This window comes from Oncorhynchus kisutch, linkage group LG26, assembly GCF_002021735.2.
Source record: "Oncorhynchus kisutch isolate 150728-3 linkage group LG26, Okis_V2, whole genome shotgun sequence".
In the NCBI taxonomy this organism is placed as follows: Eukaryota; Metazoa; Chordata; class Actinopteri; order Salmoniformes; family Salmonidae; genus Oncorhynchus; species Oncorhynchus kisutch.
In genome coordinates this window covers 19,661,403-19,681,369 of record NC_034199.2, presented here as the reverse complement: position 1 = coordinate 19,681,369, position 19,967 = coordinate 19,661,403, and the positions used below count along the sequence as shown (strand labels likewise).

General features: G+C 41.9%; 3 protein-coding genes across 23 annotated transcripts in view; 2 read left to right on the top strand and 1 right to left on the bottom strand.

Moving 5' to 3' along the window:
- LOC109871075 (peripheral plasma membrane protein CASK) overlaps window positions 1–19,967 on the bottom strand; it is a 208,126-nt gene that overhangs the window by 52,427 nt on the left and 135,732 nt on the right. For all 21 annotated transcript variants that reach the window (XM_031805739.1, XM_031805742.1, XM_031805744.1 and 18 more), the window contains exon 6: window positions 2,559–2,661. In XM_031805739.1, coding sequence (XP_031661599.1) covers window positions 2,559–2,661 — 103 coding nt within the window. The remainder of the gene's footprint in view (window positions 1–2,558; window positions 2,662–19,967) is intronic.
- On the top strand, window positions 5,555–9,362 carry LOC109871078 (probable G-protein coupled receptor 34). The gene is made up of 3 exons (XM_020461900.2): window positions 5,555–6,052; window positions 6,743–7,368; window positions 7,504–9,362. The coding sequence occupies exons 2-3, from the start codon at window positions 6,773–6,775 to the stop codon at window positions 8,075–8,077; spliced, it is 1,170 nt and encodes a 389-aa protein (XP_020317489.1). The 5' UTR covers window positions 5,555–6,052; window positions 6,743–6,772; the 3' UTR covers window positions 8,078–9,362.
- On the top strand, window positions 16,919–19,941 carry LOC116357713 (cysteinyl leukotriene receptor 2-like). The gene is made up of 2 exons (XM_031805763.1): window positions 16,919–19,185; window positions 19,337–19,941. The coding sequence occupies exons 1-2, from the start codon at window positions 19,096–19,098 to the stop codon at window positions 19,865–19,867; spliced, it is 621 nt and encodes a 206-aa protein (XP_031661623.1). The 5' UTR covers window positions 16,919–19,095; the 3' UTR covers window positions 19,868–19,941.

Below are 19,967 nucleotides of genomic sequence, written 5' to 3'. Positions count from 1 at the left end.
ATGAGGAGGAGATGCACTGCAGTACTTAATGCAGCTGGTGGCCACATCAGATACTGACTGTTACTTTTGATTTTGACCCCCCTTTGTTCAGGGACACATTATTCCATTTCTGTTAGTCACATGTCTGTGGAACTTGTTCCGTTTATGTCTCAGTTGTTGAATCTTATGTTAATACAAATATTTACACATGTTAAGTTTGCTGAAAATAAACGCAGTTGACAATGAGATGACGTTTATTTTTATGCCGAGTTTACATTGTGGCCTTTCTCTTGCATTTCAAAAGATTATTAAAAAAAGCATGTTTTTTTTGTATTATATTTTACCAGATCTAATGTGTTATATTCACCTACATTAATTTCTAATTTCCACAAATGTAAAAGTGTTTCCTTTCAAATGGCATCAAGAATATGCATATCCTTGCATTAGGTCCTGAGCTACAGGCAGTTAGATTTGGGTATGTTATTTTAGGTGAAAATTGAAACAAAGGGTCCGATCCTTTTAAGCAACCCAGACGGAATGGTTTTCTTGTTTTTTAAATTTATGGACAGTCAGAGGCACACTTCAACAGTGAAACTTAATCTACAATCGAAGCATTTGTGTTTAGTGAGTCTGCCAGATCAGCGGCAGTAGGGATGACCAGGGATGTTCTCTTGACAAGTGCGTGAATTGTACCATTTTGTGTGTGAATTGTACCATTTTCCTGTCCTGCTTACTGGGTGTAAGCATGTGGTAATTAGTAATGAGTCTGTGAGTGAGGGTGTGTGTATGTGAGTAGGTGTGTGTGCGTGTGAGTAAGAGTGGCAGTGAGTGGGTAGAGCCTGTGGGCATAGAGTCCGCGTGGATAGTCTGTGGGAGAGGGAGAGCAGTAGTTATTAGCAATTTAACAGCCTTATGGCCAGGGGATAGAAGTTGTTTAGGAGTCTGTTGGACTGAGCCTTGATGCACTGGTACTGCCTGCTGGACGGGAACATGGTGAACAGTCTTGGGTGGCTGGAGTCTTTGGCAATTTTTTTGTGTGTGCTAACATGATTGACCAGACACAGTCAGGTCTAAATCCTATTTTAAGGTCAGGCCACGTACACAGGTGTGTAGTTTCAACGTCCTGTTAAAACACACGTGTCAGCATTGTTGGTTAAGGGCTTGTAAATAAGCATTTCACTATAAGGTCTAGGGAACCTGTTGTATTTGGCTAATGTGACAAATACAATTTGATTTGTTAGTAAGAGGAAATTTGATTATTGGGTCAAACCAATGTGTGACGAAAGCTGATGGCTGATGTGTCAATATCATGAGTAATGCATTACAATGCATCAGGGATGAAGATAAATATATTTTCCTCCCTGATTCAGGCACCGGGGAGCATAGTTTGTTGGTTTATCTTGTCTGCTGTGAAAACACTCATTCAAATGAAATGTTAACCTAACAATTCATTCATACATCTGGTACACTACATGTGACGTTACCCTTGGAGCGACTGAACACACTGATTACGCATGTGTTTCTCTGTTGCTCATTAAGAACATCTTGATTTAAGTCTTGGTGTGGTTCAATGTGGCAGTTACTGATATTTGTCCCCCATGAGACACCATAGGAACAAAGCCAGTATTACTTCCTCAAAATATTCTGAATTAATCTAATTTAAGAAATCTTGTAATTCATTTTAACGTTTTCGCCAAGGAGGTTTTAGTCATGCAATTTTACATCTAGCTAAGGTGTTTGGTGCAGTATTTCTCAACTAAAAAATGTGAGACCTGTTGTCTTACGTAAACAAAGTCTGATCCTCTGCGCTGATGGGCAGGTTTGTCTCACTGTCTGTGTGTTCTGCGGTAGGATTGGATAGAGCGCAACAACTGCAGCTGTGTATCCTGTGTTCGTGGGTAAGAGAGCATTGTCGAAAGCAAAATCAAACCTTCAAGTCATGACAAACTCACTTACAAAAGACAGTTTTGGGGGAAAAACTGACTTTATGAACAAAATTAACCTATTTACACTGTAGTAAATTTTGACACTAGAATAAATGTTTCTGACTAATAACATTGCCACAGAAAACAGCCTATCAAATCAGTTGTTTATTGCCTTCAGTTGCGCTTTAAGGAGATAGTTGACCCCAGAAATCTAAGTCTGTCCAATTAAATGGTGCCAATCTTTCCCAATTATTTGATTGTATTATTAATTAACTATATGAATGTATAAATAGCATAAACAAGCTGATTGCAGGTACTAGTTACAAGTACCGACTACAGTACGTTGATAAAAGTTGTATCCTTCCTGTGTGAGAGAGCAAAGTGAGAAGAGAGCGGCTACGCTCCAATAGCCATACTAGCATACCACATGGAATGAAGCAGAATGTACTGGCCATGCATTCTATATGGTATACTAGTGTAAATATTGCCTCTTTTCCAATATCCATGTAGAATGCATGGCCAGTACATTCTGCTTCATTCCATGTGGTATTTTAGTGTGGATATTGGACGGAGCCTGACAGCCAGTCCCAATTCAGATCTGCAAACATCTGAGTGATGCACAGGGACATTCCCAGCATGCAATGTGTTGTGTACCTCCAGCCACCAGTCCTGACTCTCCCAGTTGGATGGCCACGCCGAACCCTCCCAGCTTCACTGGAGCGCTGTTCTCTTTAGACGCCAGGAGGACACAGTGGGGCTGGAGGACAAATGGAAAGAAAGAAAGAGTGTGGAAGGGAGAGAGAGAGAACAATATATTACATTTTTGATGAAATAGCCAGTATATTATTTAAACTGCATCCAATGGCTTATCATAGTGATCTACGCTTTATTATTGGCAATAGGTTCAGTACACATCATTGCATTCTGTATCAGAAAGTAGGCTGGCCCTCACTTAAGTCTCGCAGATCATGCACTGCTCTCTTTTTGTTCATAAAGCCCAATTGTGCAAACTTCCGCCATATTTGACTTTACTTTAAATTACAGACATACGAGCCACCAGACCTGATCACAGGGATGGCTATAACTCTAGAGGTCCTGTTGACCACTACAGAATTAGGGAAATCGCTCCGTAAATGGAATGATCTACAGATGCTCTGGCGCCTCAAAGGGCAGTTCAAGTTGTTAATGAAGGACCTCATTGTTGAAGAATGTGTTTGTTCTGAAACGGCTTGTAGTATGGTATGTTTGTATCGTGCTGTATGTTCGCATGTTGTACATTTTTATAAATTGTGTTCATGAAGGGTTCTCTTGAAAAAGAGGCCTTGGTCAAATAAAATAAGCAATTGTGCACACAATCCAGAAAATTGCCTTTGACTTCACAATGGCGCTTAAAGACACACATAGCGACCTCAGAAGGATGTTCTATTTCAAACCATTAAAGGAGACACCCACCAATAAAATATAATCTAAATACAAGACACACCCTCACACCCACCCTGAAACCCAGAAGTACCCCACTACAGTGGAAAGTCAGACATAATATTGTACATCGGGAAGCAAAGAAAAAAGTTTGAGCAAATGAGAAGCTGTCTAGGTATAGGATCTAGGTATAGGATCTAGGTATAGGATCTAGGTATAGGATCTAGGTATAGGATCTAGGTATAGGATCTAGGTATAGGACTTGCTAAGAATTCCATCAGCTCTTGTCAAGCTGTAAGCGCAATCTGCAAGTGTATCTGTAGGGTTAACATTTTACTTCCAATAAAATAGGCTCTTTTAATATGAGCATATTAAAACAACAACAATCATAAACACTGCAAAACATCCTGGTAAATCCATTATCCCTCCACCCTGTGTCTGACAGACTACTGACTCCTGTGCTGTTCTGTGGTGTGTGTGGGGGTGTTTGGCTACCTAACTAAATCCTTTGAGTATGTACACTACATGACCAGAAGTATGTGGACAACTGCTGTTCGTGTGGGGACCTGCTTCCATTCAGCCACGAGCATTAGTGAGGTCGGGCACTGATGTTGGGCGATTAGGCCTGGCTCGCAGTCGGTGTTCCAATTCATCCCAAAGGTGTTCGATTGGGGTGAGCTCAGGGCTCTGTGCAGACCAGTCAAGTTCTTCCACACCGATCTCGAAAATGCCAGCCTTGCTTTGTGCACAGGGGCATTATCATGCAGAAACAGGAAAGGGACTTCTACAAACTGTTGCCACAAAGTTGGAAGCACAGAATCGTCTAGAATGTCATTGTATGCTGTAGCGTTAAGATTTCCCTCCACTGGAACTAAGGCCCAGGCCAGGCCCCAACCATTATTCCACCTCCACCAAACTTTACAGTTTGCACTATGCATTGGGGCAGGTAACGTTCTCCTGGCATCCACCAAACCCGAATTCGGCAGTCAGGATCTGCCAAATGGTGAAGCGTGATTCATCACTCCAGAGAACGCGTTTCCACTGTTCCAATGGCGGCGAGCTTTACACCACTCCAGCTGACGCTTGGCATTGCGCATGGTGATCTTAGGCTTGTGTGAGGCTGCTCGGCCATGGAAACCCATTTAATGACACAGTTCTTCTTGCTTCCAGATGCAGTTTGGAACTCAATCAGTGTTGCAACCAAGGGATGACGATTTTTGCGCGCTACGTTCTTCAGCGCTCAGTGGTCCCTTTCTGTGAGTTTGTGTGGCCTACCACTTCGCGGCTGAGCCGTTGTTGCTCCTAGACGTTTCCACTTCACAATAACAGAATTTACGGTTGACCGGGACAGCTCTAGCAGGGCAGAAATTTGACAAACTGACTTGGAAAGGTGGCATCCTATAACTGTGCAATTGTTGAAAGTCACTGAGCTCTTCGGTAAGGCCATTCTACTGCCAATGTTTGTCTATGGAGACTGCATGGCGGTGTGCTCGATTTTATACACCTGTCAGCAACATGGGGGGAAGAACAGATTTTCCTCTACTTCTCAAATTAGGGGTGTCCACATACTTTTGTATATATAGTGTACGTGTATGTGTGTGTCTAATTTACTATGGTCTGAGTAGGGCTACAGCCATGAAAACATCATTACAGAAACCTACACATCAAAGACAGTTTGAAGACTTGCTCCAATGAATCGCTGACACATACATGTGTAAATCTGTTAACAAGAGTTGTACATGACGCCACCACCACCACAGACTCTTGTATTTTTCTCTTTAAAAGACAAGTTCCTGTCTCATTCTGAACACATTCTGAAGTTACTTTTGTCTCCATCTATTACTAGTTTTCAGTTTTTCCCAAAATGCTGGGTTGGGCCAAGGGTTAGGCCGAAGATAGTTCTCCTGAGTGGTAAATTCAAATCAGGTTGAAGCTTGAACCATAGTGGCTACAGATTTTTTTTTTGACAACCTAATAAAAATGAGAAAGCCTGTAGGTAGCCTGTGGGTCAACCGCTGTCCTATATAAGTAACATGTATACTTCAGGTATGCTATATAATCAGTGTATACATTTTATTAATTGTGTTCATGCAGGGTTCCCTGTATACATAGGCGGTCTATGCTCTGTGGTCCTAGCGGTTGCTCTAGCAGTGGGCTGGGCCCTGCCCTGTGTGTGTGTGTGTGTGTGTGTGTGTGTGTGTGTGTGCAAAAGTGTGTGCGCGCTCTGCCCTGTCTCTCGGTCTCTGTGGTTTAAAGCTGTAGTCAACCCCCCCCCCCCTTTTTGCTTGAAGTTTTCTCAGTTAAGACTCTGTACTTTGGCATTTCACAGCTTTCGAGAGAAGATCGCAGCAGAAGGGAATGCAGAGACGGAGAGGAAATAGAGAGAATGTGAGAGAGGAAGAGGGGAGAGAGATTCTGGGGATCCTGAGGCTTTTACGACCTGTTAGTCACAGTTCTCCAGAGAATAGTTGAAGTTGTAGAAAGGCAGATACTGAGAAGCTAGAGACCTGGAACCTTCATCTACAGGCATCTATTTAGGGCAGCTCCAACTTTCTATGAAACGGGGAGAAAAGCTGGAGCAAAACAGACTGGATTAAGAAAATACAATTTATGCTAAAAACAGAACTACAAATCTGAAAGAGAATGAAAGAGAGGGAGAGAATGTGCCACACAAGCACATTCACAAAGAGTGAAGAGAAACAACATCTACAATGGTCACAATTCACTGGGTGAGTACAGTGTGTATTCAATGAAAAGCTGTTTCCAGATTAAGGGTAAGGCAAAATCATTTTATGTGCTGTGAGTGATTGTGTTGTGAATTCTTGTGTTGCCATTTTTGTTTCAAACCGAACGCATTGATTGTGTAAATTCTAAATCATATTCTCACAGTGCAAAGACACTGGATAGAGCCCTGAGTGATGGAATTACAAAATACCACAAGGTTTAACTGGCAGGTCTCTGAAGTATTTTGCAAAGGGGAAAAGTATCACTGTTCATTTGAAAAGTAAAGAAAAATCTGTTATTCCCTGCATGTTCCTCTATAAGGTAGGCCAGGTAGTGTAGTCTGTAGTTGTTTGTCAGGTGGTCAATCAGCTGGCCAGAGATTTGTACAGGACCTGAGTAATGTACAGTATAATTAATTATTAGTGGATTAGGTGCTGATCTGGACCTAAATCATCCAGCTTGGCCTCCTGCCATCAAAACAGACCAGAACTAATTAGAGCGAATAACTTTCCCAAGAGAACATTCTGTAAGAACCAAGAAACACTTTTGGTTGCTTTAAGGAAGTAGATTTTTTTTAAACGAGCTTGTGCACTATATGGAATGTGTCTGACTTTATTATGATAGTTTATTATTCAAGGAAGTAGACAAAGTTTCAGGATGAAATGTTATTATCCCTGACTTTCTCCCCTATGCAGGACTAAGGGTTGAAGAGGGAAACCGATGCTATGACAACCAACTTCCCTGCCAACGTCACATTCTTTCCCTTTCCCAAGTCCTCCCACTCACTCATCGCCACGGAGACTACCTTCAAGAACCTCTTGACCGCCACAACCCCTGACCCCAGGGAACACTGTCAACTTGACGACAGCTCCCTTCAGATCCCTCTAGCAGTCCTCTACTCTGTCCTATTTGTCTTGGGCCTGGCCGGCAACATACTGGCTCTCTGGGTCTTTCTATGCGTCCACTCCAAGAAGAACTCTGTCCGAGTATTCCTCATCAACGTAGCGTTAGCCGACCTGCTACTGGTCATCTGTCTCCCATTCAGAGTCCTCTACCACAGTAAAGGGAACCACTGGGACATGGGCCCCACCCTCTGTAAGGTCGTGGGAAACCTCTTTTATATGAACATGTATATCAGTATCACCTTATTAGGGTTCATCAGTGTGGATCGCTATCTGAAGATCCAGCGTAGCGTCGTGGGGCAGTTTCGCCTCCAGGCCACCAGATGGAGCTCCACCGTCTGTGGGACCATCTGGATCCTGGCCCTCGCCTCCGTCATACCCATGATCCTCCTCTCCGAGGGCAACGAGGAGTTGAACAAGTGGGTTTTATTTTTCAAGAAAAATGAATTTACAAATTTTTCGAGGAGAACTTTGTTGATATGCTTTATTTGAGTAGGGTCCAACATTTTGAACAATTACACTAATAGTAATTTTATTTTCTCCCAATCCCCCAGGTGTTTCCAGTATAAACAGCGAATGCATGCGCAGGGGAAGGCCTATTTCAACCTCTTCCTGGTTGCTGTGTTCTGGTTTGTGTTTGTCTGCCTTGTGGTGTCTTATGGGAAAATTGCACTCAAGCTGCTGAGGGCGTCGAGAGATAAACCGGACCTCCCCAACGCGACCCGCTACAACCGTACTGCCAGGAAGTCCTTCTTCGTACTCTTTCTGTTTACCATCTGCTTCGTCCCCTATCACATGGTCCGGGTGTTCTACGTCGTCTCCCAGATCAGCGAAACTTCCTGCTTCTGGAGGGGTGTGGTAGACCAAGCCAACGAAGTGGTGTTGCTACTCTCTGCCCTCAACAGTTGCCTAGACCCCGTGATGTACTTCCTGTTGTCGGAGTCCGTGAGGAAAGAGACACTCCGATTGGTCAATAACATGTTCCGACTGAGTGCCTCGGGTGGCAGTGGGAGTGGGAGTGGCTCCAGTGTGGATTGTGGGAGGAGCCTTGAGGAGCAGCCAACCATTAGTTTCATCAGTAATCTGAGGAGAAAAATAACTGTCCAGCCCTCCCTCCTTCAGATATAAATAAGATGAAGTTGTCACTAGACACTGATCCGAGGTCAGTTTTGGACTTTGTTGGGCCACAAAATAGCAGCAAAGTCAATCCCCCTTCAGGTATCAGGACCAGCCAGCATAAGCCATTTTGTGCCAAGAACAACTTGAAGAGGGACAGTCCGGGAGAGCATGAACACGACTCCATGGAATTGGGGCATTAACTATTAGAGTCTTTATCATAAAGGAAGCATTAGCATCCAGTCAGATGACAGTTTTTGCAGGGTATATGTCATGTTAAAGGACTGCACAGACATTGAGAGGACCATACAGACACCACAGTGACATTACAGAGAGCATAATGGGACTTTTATAAATTAGAAAAGACAATACCCAATCTCACTTATAAAAGCCATGAAGACACGCTATGCTAAAATAAAATATGTGGGACTATGATGACAAAACATCAAATATTACTATTCATTGTGAAGAGGCTATTGGATGGTTGTTGAGTGGTTTTGTAACAGCTTTTTGCCTGTTTCAATGTTTCATATATTGCCTGTAACAGATACATTTTGAGACATTAGAAACTATATTGAATAATTAACATGAAAAAATGAATAAATTGAACAATGTAATGAAAATGGCATTGTTGTTATACTACTGGTATACTGTACATATTGCAACATTGGGCCTTGGTTGGCCCTCAGTAAAAACCAAAGCATGGATTTGTCATATACTCATATGAATGGATTTATAAAGACTTGTTACATCAGACAATGCGAATGACAGACTACAACAAGTAGACACTCAAAGTGCTGAATAGCAATATCCCAAGTTCAGGCAGGTCTGGCAGGTCTAGCATGGACAGGGAAGAGTACAACAACATCTGTATGAGGCCACTATAAGGCACCCTCCACTTTATTATTCATTAAGGTGGAGTGTGTAGCGATGGTATTACCAACGATGATAAGAAGATATAAAGTCTTTGACCACAGTAATACAGATTGTGTTCTTTGCCCACAGTAACATAGGATGCATGAGAGAGAGAGAGAGAATGCAATAGTGGTTCCTCATTATATCATTATTTTATTAACAAAATGTGTTTCTTTGTTTTTTAGGCTACTGTACAGTCTACAATACATACTGTAGTAAACATGGGAAAGTGTCTAATTCCTTACATAAGGGAGAGCAGGCCATGTCTGTACTACAGAATGCAGGGCACGCAGGAGACCGGTGTTATTTCATAGTTGTGATGTCTTCACTATTATTCTACAATGTTGAAAATAGTACAAATAAAGAAAGATCCTGGAATGAGTAGGTGTGTCCAAATTTTTGACTGGTACTTGCTTAATTAATTTGATTAATATTATGGTGTTTCTATTCCATGAAAAATGAAAAATCCTCTGGGTTTCCGTTAGGATGGAACAGAAAATATGGCGCTGTACAACGTGAGGCTCATAAATTCAGAGCATTGTCAGTTTGTAAATTCAGACCGTTTCGCTCTCGGAGCGCACACTGGACGTTCGAGCCGAGGAATAGGGTTGATTTGAGCGTTCTGGCCTTACAACGGCAGTCAAGCACCCAAGCTTGGCTAGCTACTTCCAGACACAAATGAGACCACTCTGACCATTTTACTCGGCCTAGCAGAGCTGGTAAGGCAGTTTTTGTGTTAACCAGAGCGTTGGTGACTGTAATTGTGCTGCTGGAAACAATTTAATTACCCTTTTTTCCGACATTTACTGACACCGGTCATATTCAACGGGTGTTGGGCGCTCGTAAATGAATTATTCTGCGCTCTGGTACACTCAGACGAGAGTGCTCTGAAATCCGTGTAGATAGTAGGCTGGACACATGACATTTTTTATTTTCTTTGCTGATAAAAGCTAGTTAATTGCATCCGCTGTGGAGCCCAGTTTCATAATATGACCATATTTCCCAGCTGCTTGCTGTCGTTTTGAAGTAATTGCAAAAAACAGGCCTTATTTTAGAGCATTTTTCACCCTGCCAGCTCCTATTAGTTCTATTGAGCAACGTGGCAACAACTCACCTTCCGAACATTCTATTCCTAGCTTATTGTTCCACGTCACAATGCCTGCTTCGCTATGGTTGGCAATGAGACCTGCTCACGTTGTTTTATAGTTCAAATGTAAACACAAAAACATTTGATTGGAACATTTGATCTGCGGTCTTCCCATTGTTTCCTAAGGGGGAAATATAGGCATGTCTGTCTATTGCGCCAAATATCCCGTAATGTGTATATTTAGATTTTTTTTCAAGTCGGACGCCATTTTAACCATGAGAATCTCTTCTTTCTAATTATGTAAGCCTGGGCAGCTAGCTTGGTTGTCATCAAATGCTAGCACTAAAATACTTTTTGCCCTTGGAACGCTGAGCGGCCCCCATTGTTTTCCTATGGAGAGGCATTCTGGTCTATTTCGTCAAATATCTCACTGTGTATATTTTGATTTTTTAGGTCAGGCACCATTTTAATCAGGAGAATCTACTCTGTAATTATGTATGTTTGGGCAGCGAGCTCATTTGTCATCGATTGCTAGACCAGAAATAGTATATTTATATTTTTCCCTACTTTCTCATTATGCAGACATTAGCACAGTTGACACCATCGAGGTGCGGATGTTTACTTTCTACACAAGTAATATCTCAGTTATTGTTTTAATATCTACAAAAAATAAGCTATTTTCTTTACTTTCAGAGTGCGAGCTGATCAATGGGTTGAAAATGTAGATATTGCCAGATGTTCACTGTCCGAGGAACAGGCCGTGGAAGCTTTATTGCTGCCAAAAGTGTCCATAACCAGAGGTAATTAAACTGTTCTGTGTTCCTTTTCTCTCTTCCTCTCTGCCTGTCTTGTACATGGAACCTGTCTAACATGCATTAATTAAAAAACTCTTAAGATGTCAGCTGCTAATTTTCAGATTTACACTACATAAACACATTTTCACTGAACTATCTGTTGCTGCCAAGTCATTATTTCCCTGGGGGTTAGCTTTGCAATAACCAAGTGGTGAGACACATAGCCCTCTATATTTAAATGTTTCAGATAGGTGTCTGCGTCACATACAGTATCTTCTATTGACATTATCTTCTATTGTTTGTCCTCATGTGTCTGTTTTTCAGCATAAAGTACTCTGTAGCCACTTAGTGTGGACACCAGGTGAGACCAGACACACACACAATAACAGCCTCTCTTCACTTCATCCCTCTCCCCCTTCTCCCTAAATCCTCTAGGTTATATCAGCTGTTTTGGTGAACCCCTCCCGCATCTGAACTGGCTGACACAGAGGGCACAGCATGATCATAGGTGAGAGGTCACTTGGTCGGGTCAACAGGAAGTATTATTAAAGATGCTTTACATTGAAATACAGACAGAGATGTAGTAGTCCCAGAGTTAATGATCCAAGGTCAGTTTTGCATTTCGCCTCCTGATGATTATGATGACGGACCGTGTTAGAATAAAAAAACAAGGCTGAATCATGCTCTCTGCAGGTATGTTTTGATGTGAGAGAGGAAACCAGTCCCGTTATCGCCACCTCAACTGCTCTTAAGATAACCTTACAGGGCCAACTGGGGGCCCAAGGCTGGTTAGGAAACACTACAATTGTGATGAACTGAGAGAATATTAGGGTAGCACTGTAATTCATTAATCATATGTTGTCTGCCGCTGTTCTAACCTCTTTCCCTTTCTGTCTTCTACACCTTTCTCCCCACCTCGTCTTTCTTCCTCGTTTTATAATGCACATCATTTGTGCATTGAAGTACAGATTGAACTTGTGTTTAGAATATAATATTACAATTATGATAATTATAATGCATGTATTATGTATTATAACACCTGGATAATTAACTTCTTTCAACAAAGCGTTTCACATTCTCCACTGGTTGGAATTAAGTATCTCATTGAAATACTATCCTGTGTCCTCAGATTAATGCAGATGAAGGGAGTCAGATATGCATATTTTTCTCTGTAAATATGAATTACAAATCAATCATGTTTATAGTCTATTGCATAGTTACAATGTGTAATCATTGATGTCCCAGGAGCAGGAGTGGTAAACACTGTTGAAGTGTATAATTTTCAGGACCCTGACTTTCAAAGGTAATTTGTAAAAATCCAAATAACTTCACAGATCGTCATTGTAAAGTGATTAAAACCTCTTGGAACCACCCATCCCGGATCCGGGATAATTGTCATCAACTATGCTAAATAGCATAGCGCAACGGTCAAATAATCTTACTAGAAAATATTCATATTCATGAAATCACAAGTGAAATATAGTGAAACACAGCTTAGCCTTTTGTTAATCACCCTGTCGTCTCAGATTTTGAAATTATGCTTACAGCGAAAACAATACAAGCGTTTGTGTAAGTATATCGATATACTAGTAAAACATTATGTACACCTATCGGCAGGTAACTTGGTCACGAAAATCAGAAAAGCAATCAAATTAATCGTTTACCTTTGATGAGCTTCGGATGTTTTCACTCACGAGATAGACAGCAAATGTTCCTTTTGTTCCATAAAGATATTTTTTATATCCAAATACCTCCGTTAGTTTGATGCGTTATGCCTAGGAATCCACCGGAAATAGCGGTCACGACAACGCAGAAAAAAATCCAAATTATATCCATAATATCGACAGAAACATGGCAAACGTTTTTTTATAATCAATCCTCAAGGTGTTTTCAAATATCTATTCGATAATATATCAACCGGGACAGTTGGCTCTTCACTAGGACCAGGAGGAAAAATGGCTACCTCTCTGTTTAGCGCAAAAATCACACTGAGAGCCAACAACTGACCACTTACGCAATGTGGACGTTTACGCTCATTCTTCGAAATAAAGGCCTGAAACTACGTCAAAAGGCTGTAGACACCTTAGGGAAGCCAGAGAAAAAGGAATCCGGATATCCATTTCAATGGGCAATAGGGATGCATAGAAAGACAGGGGGTTTCAAAATAAGAGTTACTTCCTGATTGGATTTTTCTCAGGATTTCGCCTGCAATATCAGTTCTGTTATACTCACAGACAATATCTTTACAGTTTTGGAAACTTTACAGTGTTTTCTATCCTAAGCTGTCAATTACATGCATATTCTAGCATCTGGTCCTGAGAAATAGTCAGTTTATTTTGGGAACGTTATTTAAAAAAATAAAAAATAGTGCCCCCTAGCTTCACTGTTTCACATGCTTGTTCAATGAACCATAAACAATTCATGAACATGCACCTGTGAAACTGTCGTTAACTTCTTTGGGACTGGGGGGCAGTATTGAGTAGCTTGGATGAATAAGGTGCCCGGAGTAAACTGCCTGCTACTCAGGTCCAGTTGCTAATATATGCATGTTATTAGTAGATTTGGATAGAAAACAATCTGAAGTTTCCAAAAACTGTTTGAATGTTGTCTGTGAGTATAACATAACTCATATGGCAGGTAAAACCTGAGAAAAAATCTCATTCCCTATCGAATACACAGTGTCTATGGGGTCATATTGCACTTCCTAAGGCTTCCCCTAGATGTCAACAGTTTTTAGAACCTTGTTTGATGCTTCTACTGTGAAGTGGGGGCGAATGAGAGGGGATTGAGTCAGAGGTCTGGCAGAGTGCCATGAGCTGACCACGCACGTTCACGTGATAGTTAGCTTGCGTTCCATTGCAATTCTACAGACAAAGGAATTCTCCGGTTGGAACAATATTTGAAGATTTATGATAAAAACATCCTAAAGATTGATTCTATACTTCGTTTGACATGTTTCTACGAACTGTAATATCACTTTTCGTCTGAACTTTCACATGGACTTGCCTGCGTGTCGTGAGTTTGGATTGTGTACTAAACGCGTGAACGAAAAGGAGGTATTTGGACATAAATGAGGGACTTTATCGGACAAATAAAACATTTGTGGAACTAGGATTCCTGGGAGTGCATTCTGATGAAGATAAGGTATTCAATATTCAAAGGTAAGTGAATATTTATAATGCTATTTCTAACAAAGGTTATATAACAAAGTATTGAGATAAACTTTTGTTATTGACCAAATACTTATTTCCCACCATAATTTGCAAATAAATTTATAAAAAATCCTACAATGTGATTTTCTGAATTTCCTTTTCTCATTTTGTCTGTCATAGTTGAAGTGTACCTATGATGAAAATTACAGGCCTCTCTCATCTTTTTACGTGGGAGAACTTGCACAATTGGTGGCTGACTAAATACTTTTTTCCCTCCACTGTACATGTATTGTGTAACATGAAGTCCTATGAGTGTCATCTGATGAAGATCATCAAAGGTTAGTGATTCATTTTCTCTCTATTTCTGCTTTTTGTGACTCCTCTCTTTGGCTGGAAAAATGGCTGTGTTTTACTGTGACTAGGTGCTTACCGAACATAATCGTTTGGTGTGCTTTCGCCGTAAAGCCTTTTTGAAATCGGACACTGTGGCTGGATTAACAAGAAGTTTATCTTTAAAATGGTGTAAAATACTTGTATGCTTGAGGAATTTTAATTATGAGATTTCTGTTGTTTTGAATTTGGTACCCTGCACTTTCACTGGCTGTTGTTGAGGTGGGACGCTACCGTCCTGAATATCCCAGAGAGGTTAAGACACTAACAGCCTACAGACGGTAGGCAATTAAGGTCACAGTTATAAAAACATAGGACACGAAAGAGGCCTTTCTACTGACTCTGAAAAACACCAAAAGAAAGATGCCCAGGGTCCCTGCTCATCTGCGAGAACGTGCCTTAGGCATGCTGCAAGGTGGCATGAGGACTGCAGATGTGGCCAGGGCAAAACATTGCAATGTCCGTACTGTGACATGCCTACGACAGCACTACAGGGAGACAGGACGGACAGCTGATCGTCCTCGCAGTGGCAGATCATGTGTAACAACACCTGCACAGGATCGGTACATCTGAACATCACACCTGCGGGACAGGTACAGGATGGCAACAACAACTGCCCGAGTTACACCAGGAATGCACAATCCCTCCATCAGTGCTCAGACTGTATGCAATAGGCTGAGAGAGGCTGGACTGAGGGCTTGTAGGCCTGTTGTAAGGCAGGTCCTCAACAGACATCACCGGCAACAACGTTGCCTATGGGCACAAACTCACCATCGCTCGACCAGACAGGACTGGCAAAAAGTGCTCTTCACTGACGAGTCGTGGTTTTGTCTCACCAGGGGTGATGGTCAGATTCGCGTTTATCATCGAAGGAATGAGCATTACTCCGAGGCCTGTCCTCTAGAGCGGGATCGATTTGGAGGTGGAGGGTACGTCATGGTCTGGGGTGGTGTATCACAGCATCATCGGACTGAGCTTGTTGTCATTGCAGGCAGTCTCAATGCTGTGCGTTACAGGGAAGACATCCTCCTCCCTCATGTGGTACCCTTACTGCAGGATCATCCTGACATGACCCTCCAGCATGACAACGCCACCAGCCAAACTGCTCGTTCTGTGCGTCATTTCCTGCAAGACAGGAATGTCAGTGTTCTGCCATGACCAGCGAAGAGCCCAGATCTCAATCCCATTGAGCACGTCTGGGAACTGTTGGATCTGAGGGTCAGGGCTAGGGCCATTCCCACCAGAAATGTCTGGGAAACTTGCAGGTGCCTTGGTGGAAGAGTAGGGTAACATCTCACAGCAAGAACGGTCAAATCTGGTGCAGTGCATGAGGAGGAGATGCACTGCAGTACTTGCAGCGAGTGGCCACACCAGATACTTTTGATTTTGACCCCCCTTTGTTCAGGGACACATTATTCCATTTCTGTTAGTCACATGTCCCTGGAACTTGTTCAGTTTATGTCTCAGTTGTTGAATCTTGTTATGTTGACACAAATATTTACACATGTTAAGTTTGCTGAAAATAAATGCAGTTGATAGTGAGAGGACATGTCTTTTTTTGCTGAGTTTACATGCAGACACAGCATCATTCAAATAATGGAGTTTGATATGACTGAAAAACAATGTCTCAGAGATTCATACCTGAACCGCACCAAGGAAGAGTACATAATCAGTGAAGACATTCAAATGTACAGGCTACAAGGTGGGAATCTCATGCGTGGTAATAACTACAGTATATAGGACTTGCATCCTTGGCACAATAAAGTTATTACATTCTACTCAATCCATAGGCTTCATTAATGTCATTCGGACATGAAGTTGATACAACAACTATGATAGCTGAGGTTCATAGGTTCTGAACTAATATTCATACCAAACTAACGTTTTAGGGTCCATACACAGATCGGCTACATACTGTAGCTAGCAATTTGCAGTAAATGCTTTAGCTAGTTTGATTCTCCACTGTTTCACAAGATGACGGCCTGGTTTGCTGGTTTTCTTAGGAGTCCCTAAAACATTAAAAAAGACAAATTACAAATGAATTCTCCTGTCATAATACTACCTAGCTAGCTGGCAAATGTTAGCTAGTCATAACTTGCTAAATAGCGATTAGCGAACTCCCCCTTGTGGTGGTCTGGAGCAATGAAACCATACCTCTAAGTCCCACGGTACAAGCTCGCAACTTTTAAAGTAGGAACCACTCCAAAATTAAGGAAATCTTTGACAATGTACAGACTCCGTGAGCATAGCCTTGCTATTGAGAAAGGCCACCGAAAGCAGACCTGGCTCTCAAAATGAGGTGGAATCTGAGCTGCACTTCCTAACCTCCTGCCAAATGTAGGACCATATTAGAGACACATATTTCTATCAGATTACGCAGACCCACAAAGAATTCAAAAAAATATCCAATTTTGATAAACTCCAATATCTATTGGGTGAAATACTAGTGTGCAATCACAGCATCAATATTTGTGACCTGTTGCCACAAGAAAAGGGCAACCAGTGAAGAACAAACACCATTGTAAATACAACTTGCATTTATGTTTATTTATTTTCCCTTTCGTACTTTAACTATTTGCACATCATTACATCACTGTATGTATACGTAATATTTGGAACTTTTTGAAGTGCAATGTTTACTGTACACTTTGTTTCGTTTTTCCCACTTTTGTTTATCTATTTCACTTGCTTTGGCATTGTAAACATATGTTTTCTATGCCAATAAAGCCCTCGAACTGAATTGGAGAGAGAGAGACTGAGTGACTGAGTTTTAGGTGAGAATCTGAAGTTAGTAACAGGAAATTAGATATAAGCATCGAGAGAGGGTGACCAAGTTAAAAGGAAGTGTATATGTCTGATGCTAGTCAAAGATGGATCTAACAATAGATAATACCCAACATATGTCCTCTGTCAATCTATCTGTTCACAGGCTCAATGGAACCAGCAATCATCCACACTGGTATGATTTCTACAGTGCCTTCAGAAAGTATTGATACCCCTCGACTTATTACACATTTTGTCTTACAGGCTGAATTGAAAATTGCTCACATTGATTTGTTTTCTCACCCATCTACACACAATACCCCATAATGACAAAGTAAACATGCTTGAAAATATGGAGAGTGGTAATCAGAAATGTGTTGTATTGGATTTGCCCCAAACACTTTATATTCAGGACAAAAAGTCAACTGCTTTGTCACATTTTTTTGCATTATTACTTTAGTGCCCTGTATTCTGTACAGGCTTCCTTTTTTTCACTCGGTCAATTTGGTTACTATCGTTGAGTAACTACAATGTTGATCCATGCTCAGTTTTCTCCTATCACAGCCATTCAATTCGAACTGTTTTAAAGCCACCGTTGGTCTCATGGTGAAATCCCTGCGGTGTAATTAATAACTTTACCGTGCTCAAAGGGATAATTCAATGTTTTTATTTTTACCCATCTACCAATAGCTGCCCTTCTTTACGAGCCACTGGAAAACCTCCTTGGTCTTTGTGGTTGAATTGGTTCGAAATTCACTGTTTGACTGAGGGACCTTACAGATGTGTAACGAGTGAGCTGAGAGTCGGGAAGCAAGTTCAGGGAGTGTGTTTTAATCAAGGAGGTGATGGCCTCCAGGTGTGTGTCATATTGCGCAATTACACGTAACAATGGTGACAGGTGTGCGCCATGATGAGCAGACAGGTGACCTAGAGACCGGAGAGGGAGCACACGCGACATTATGTGTGGGGTACATTCATAGTCATTCACAAATCATGTTAAACACTTATTGCACACAGAGTGAGTCCATGCAATGTATTATGTGACTTGTTTTCAGTAAATATTTACTCCTGAACTTATTTAGGCTTGCCATAACAAAGGGGTTGAATACTTATTGACTCAAGATATTTCAGCTTTTCATTTTTAATTAATTTGACATTATGGAGTATTTTGTGCAGACCAGTGACAAAATAATCCTGCCATCAATAGTTTTTGAGCTATGATACTTTTGATGCTGATATTTCTGTGTGATCTTACAAATCTATGAAACGTGAGAATAGTTTTTTGTGTGTTGTTGTTTGTCCATAAAAATACAGAGTTCCCCATGTGGAAGTTATCTACATGCAGTGTGATATTGTACTGGATGCATTGTTTACTGTACATTTGCTAACTTTAATCCTCAATATTATTAAATGAATGATAATTCCAAAGAAACCTATCCTGGGTGTTTTCTCCAGACCCCTTAATAAGTGGAGAAATGTATTTGAACTCTACTTGGTTTCGTTTGTGGCGCCATGTCAGATAAAAATGTGATGCGAGAACTCAGACAAGCATAAGCACGCATGCACACACACACACCTTTTGCTCATCTACCTCCCTACTCTATCCCCTCCCTCCAACTACATCCACCTCTTCTCCACTCTCTCAAATCCTCCTCCTCCCTTCCTCTCTCTCCTCTTCCAGACAGTGTTGGCTATACCATGATTTTGTTGTCAAACCCTGGCTCTACCTGGCCCTGTCACTCCTGCGTTTCCTAGCCAACAGCCTGACCCTGCATGAACTCTGGAGGTCGGTGTGGACCCCCACCATCATCCTGACCCTCAACATGGTGACCTCTGACCTCTTGCTGTGCACCAGCTTCCTGTTCCCGGGTGGTATACTACCGGAGGGGTCACATCTGGTCTGGAGGGGACAAGGTGTGTCAGGCCGCCATGCTAACCATGATAACAGTCTTCTACGTCAACCTCTACTGTAACATAATGCTGCTTCTCTGGACCAGTGTGACGCGCTACGCCACCGTGGTATGGATGCCTACAACAACAAGTCTTCAAACTTAAACGGATTGATTTTTAATGAGGTTACTTTAATTGACCTCTTGTTTTAAAATACATTTTTTAATTAATAAATTACTCTACCACTCAATTTTGCTCTAAAATGTTTCCCTGGTTGTAGGTGCGGCCTCGCCCTGCCCTCCTTACTCCCCTCACCAGGTCCAGAGGATGCTGGGTACTCTGCCTCATCACCTGGGTAACTGTGGCAACGGTGGTGAGTGCCAGTGTGGTACTTCAGATCGAAAGAAGAAGAGGAGGAGACAGCTGCTTTGACATGTTGGAGAATCACCACACAGAAGAGTTCAACAACCAACACTGCCTGAGGGTGGTGCTGTTTTTCATGATTCTCACCTTTGTTCTGGTCGGCTTTGGGGGACTAGTGTTGCATCTACAGAGTGTCAGGGGGGCCAGGAACAAACACACCAGTGAAGGAGGGGTGACGGAGGTGGTTGAGTTGCGGGGTGGAAGAGGGGTGTGTGGTGTGTTTAGGGGAGAGGGAGGGCAGGGGGTGAAGGGTGGTAGCCTGAGGGTACGAAGGAAGATCCTGGCAGCGGTTGTGGTGTTTGTGTCGTGTTTCCTTCCCTACCATGTCCAGCGTGCAGTGACCCTGCTCTCACCACACGGGGGCGACTGTGAGAAGGGGAAAACATGATGGAGTGTGACAAACGCAACCATAGCAGCGCTGAGCTGTGTTGTACTGATCTACCAATAAATACATTTTCAACACAACAATACGCTTTATTTTCTCTTCA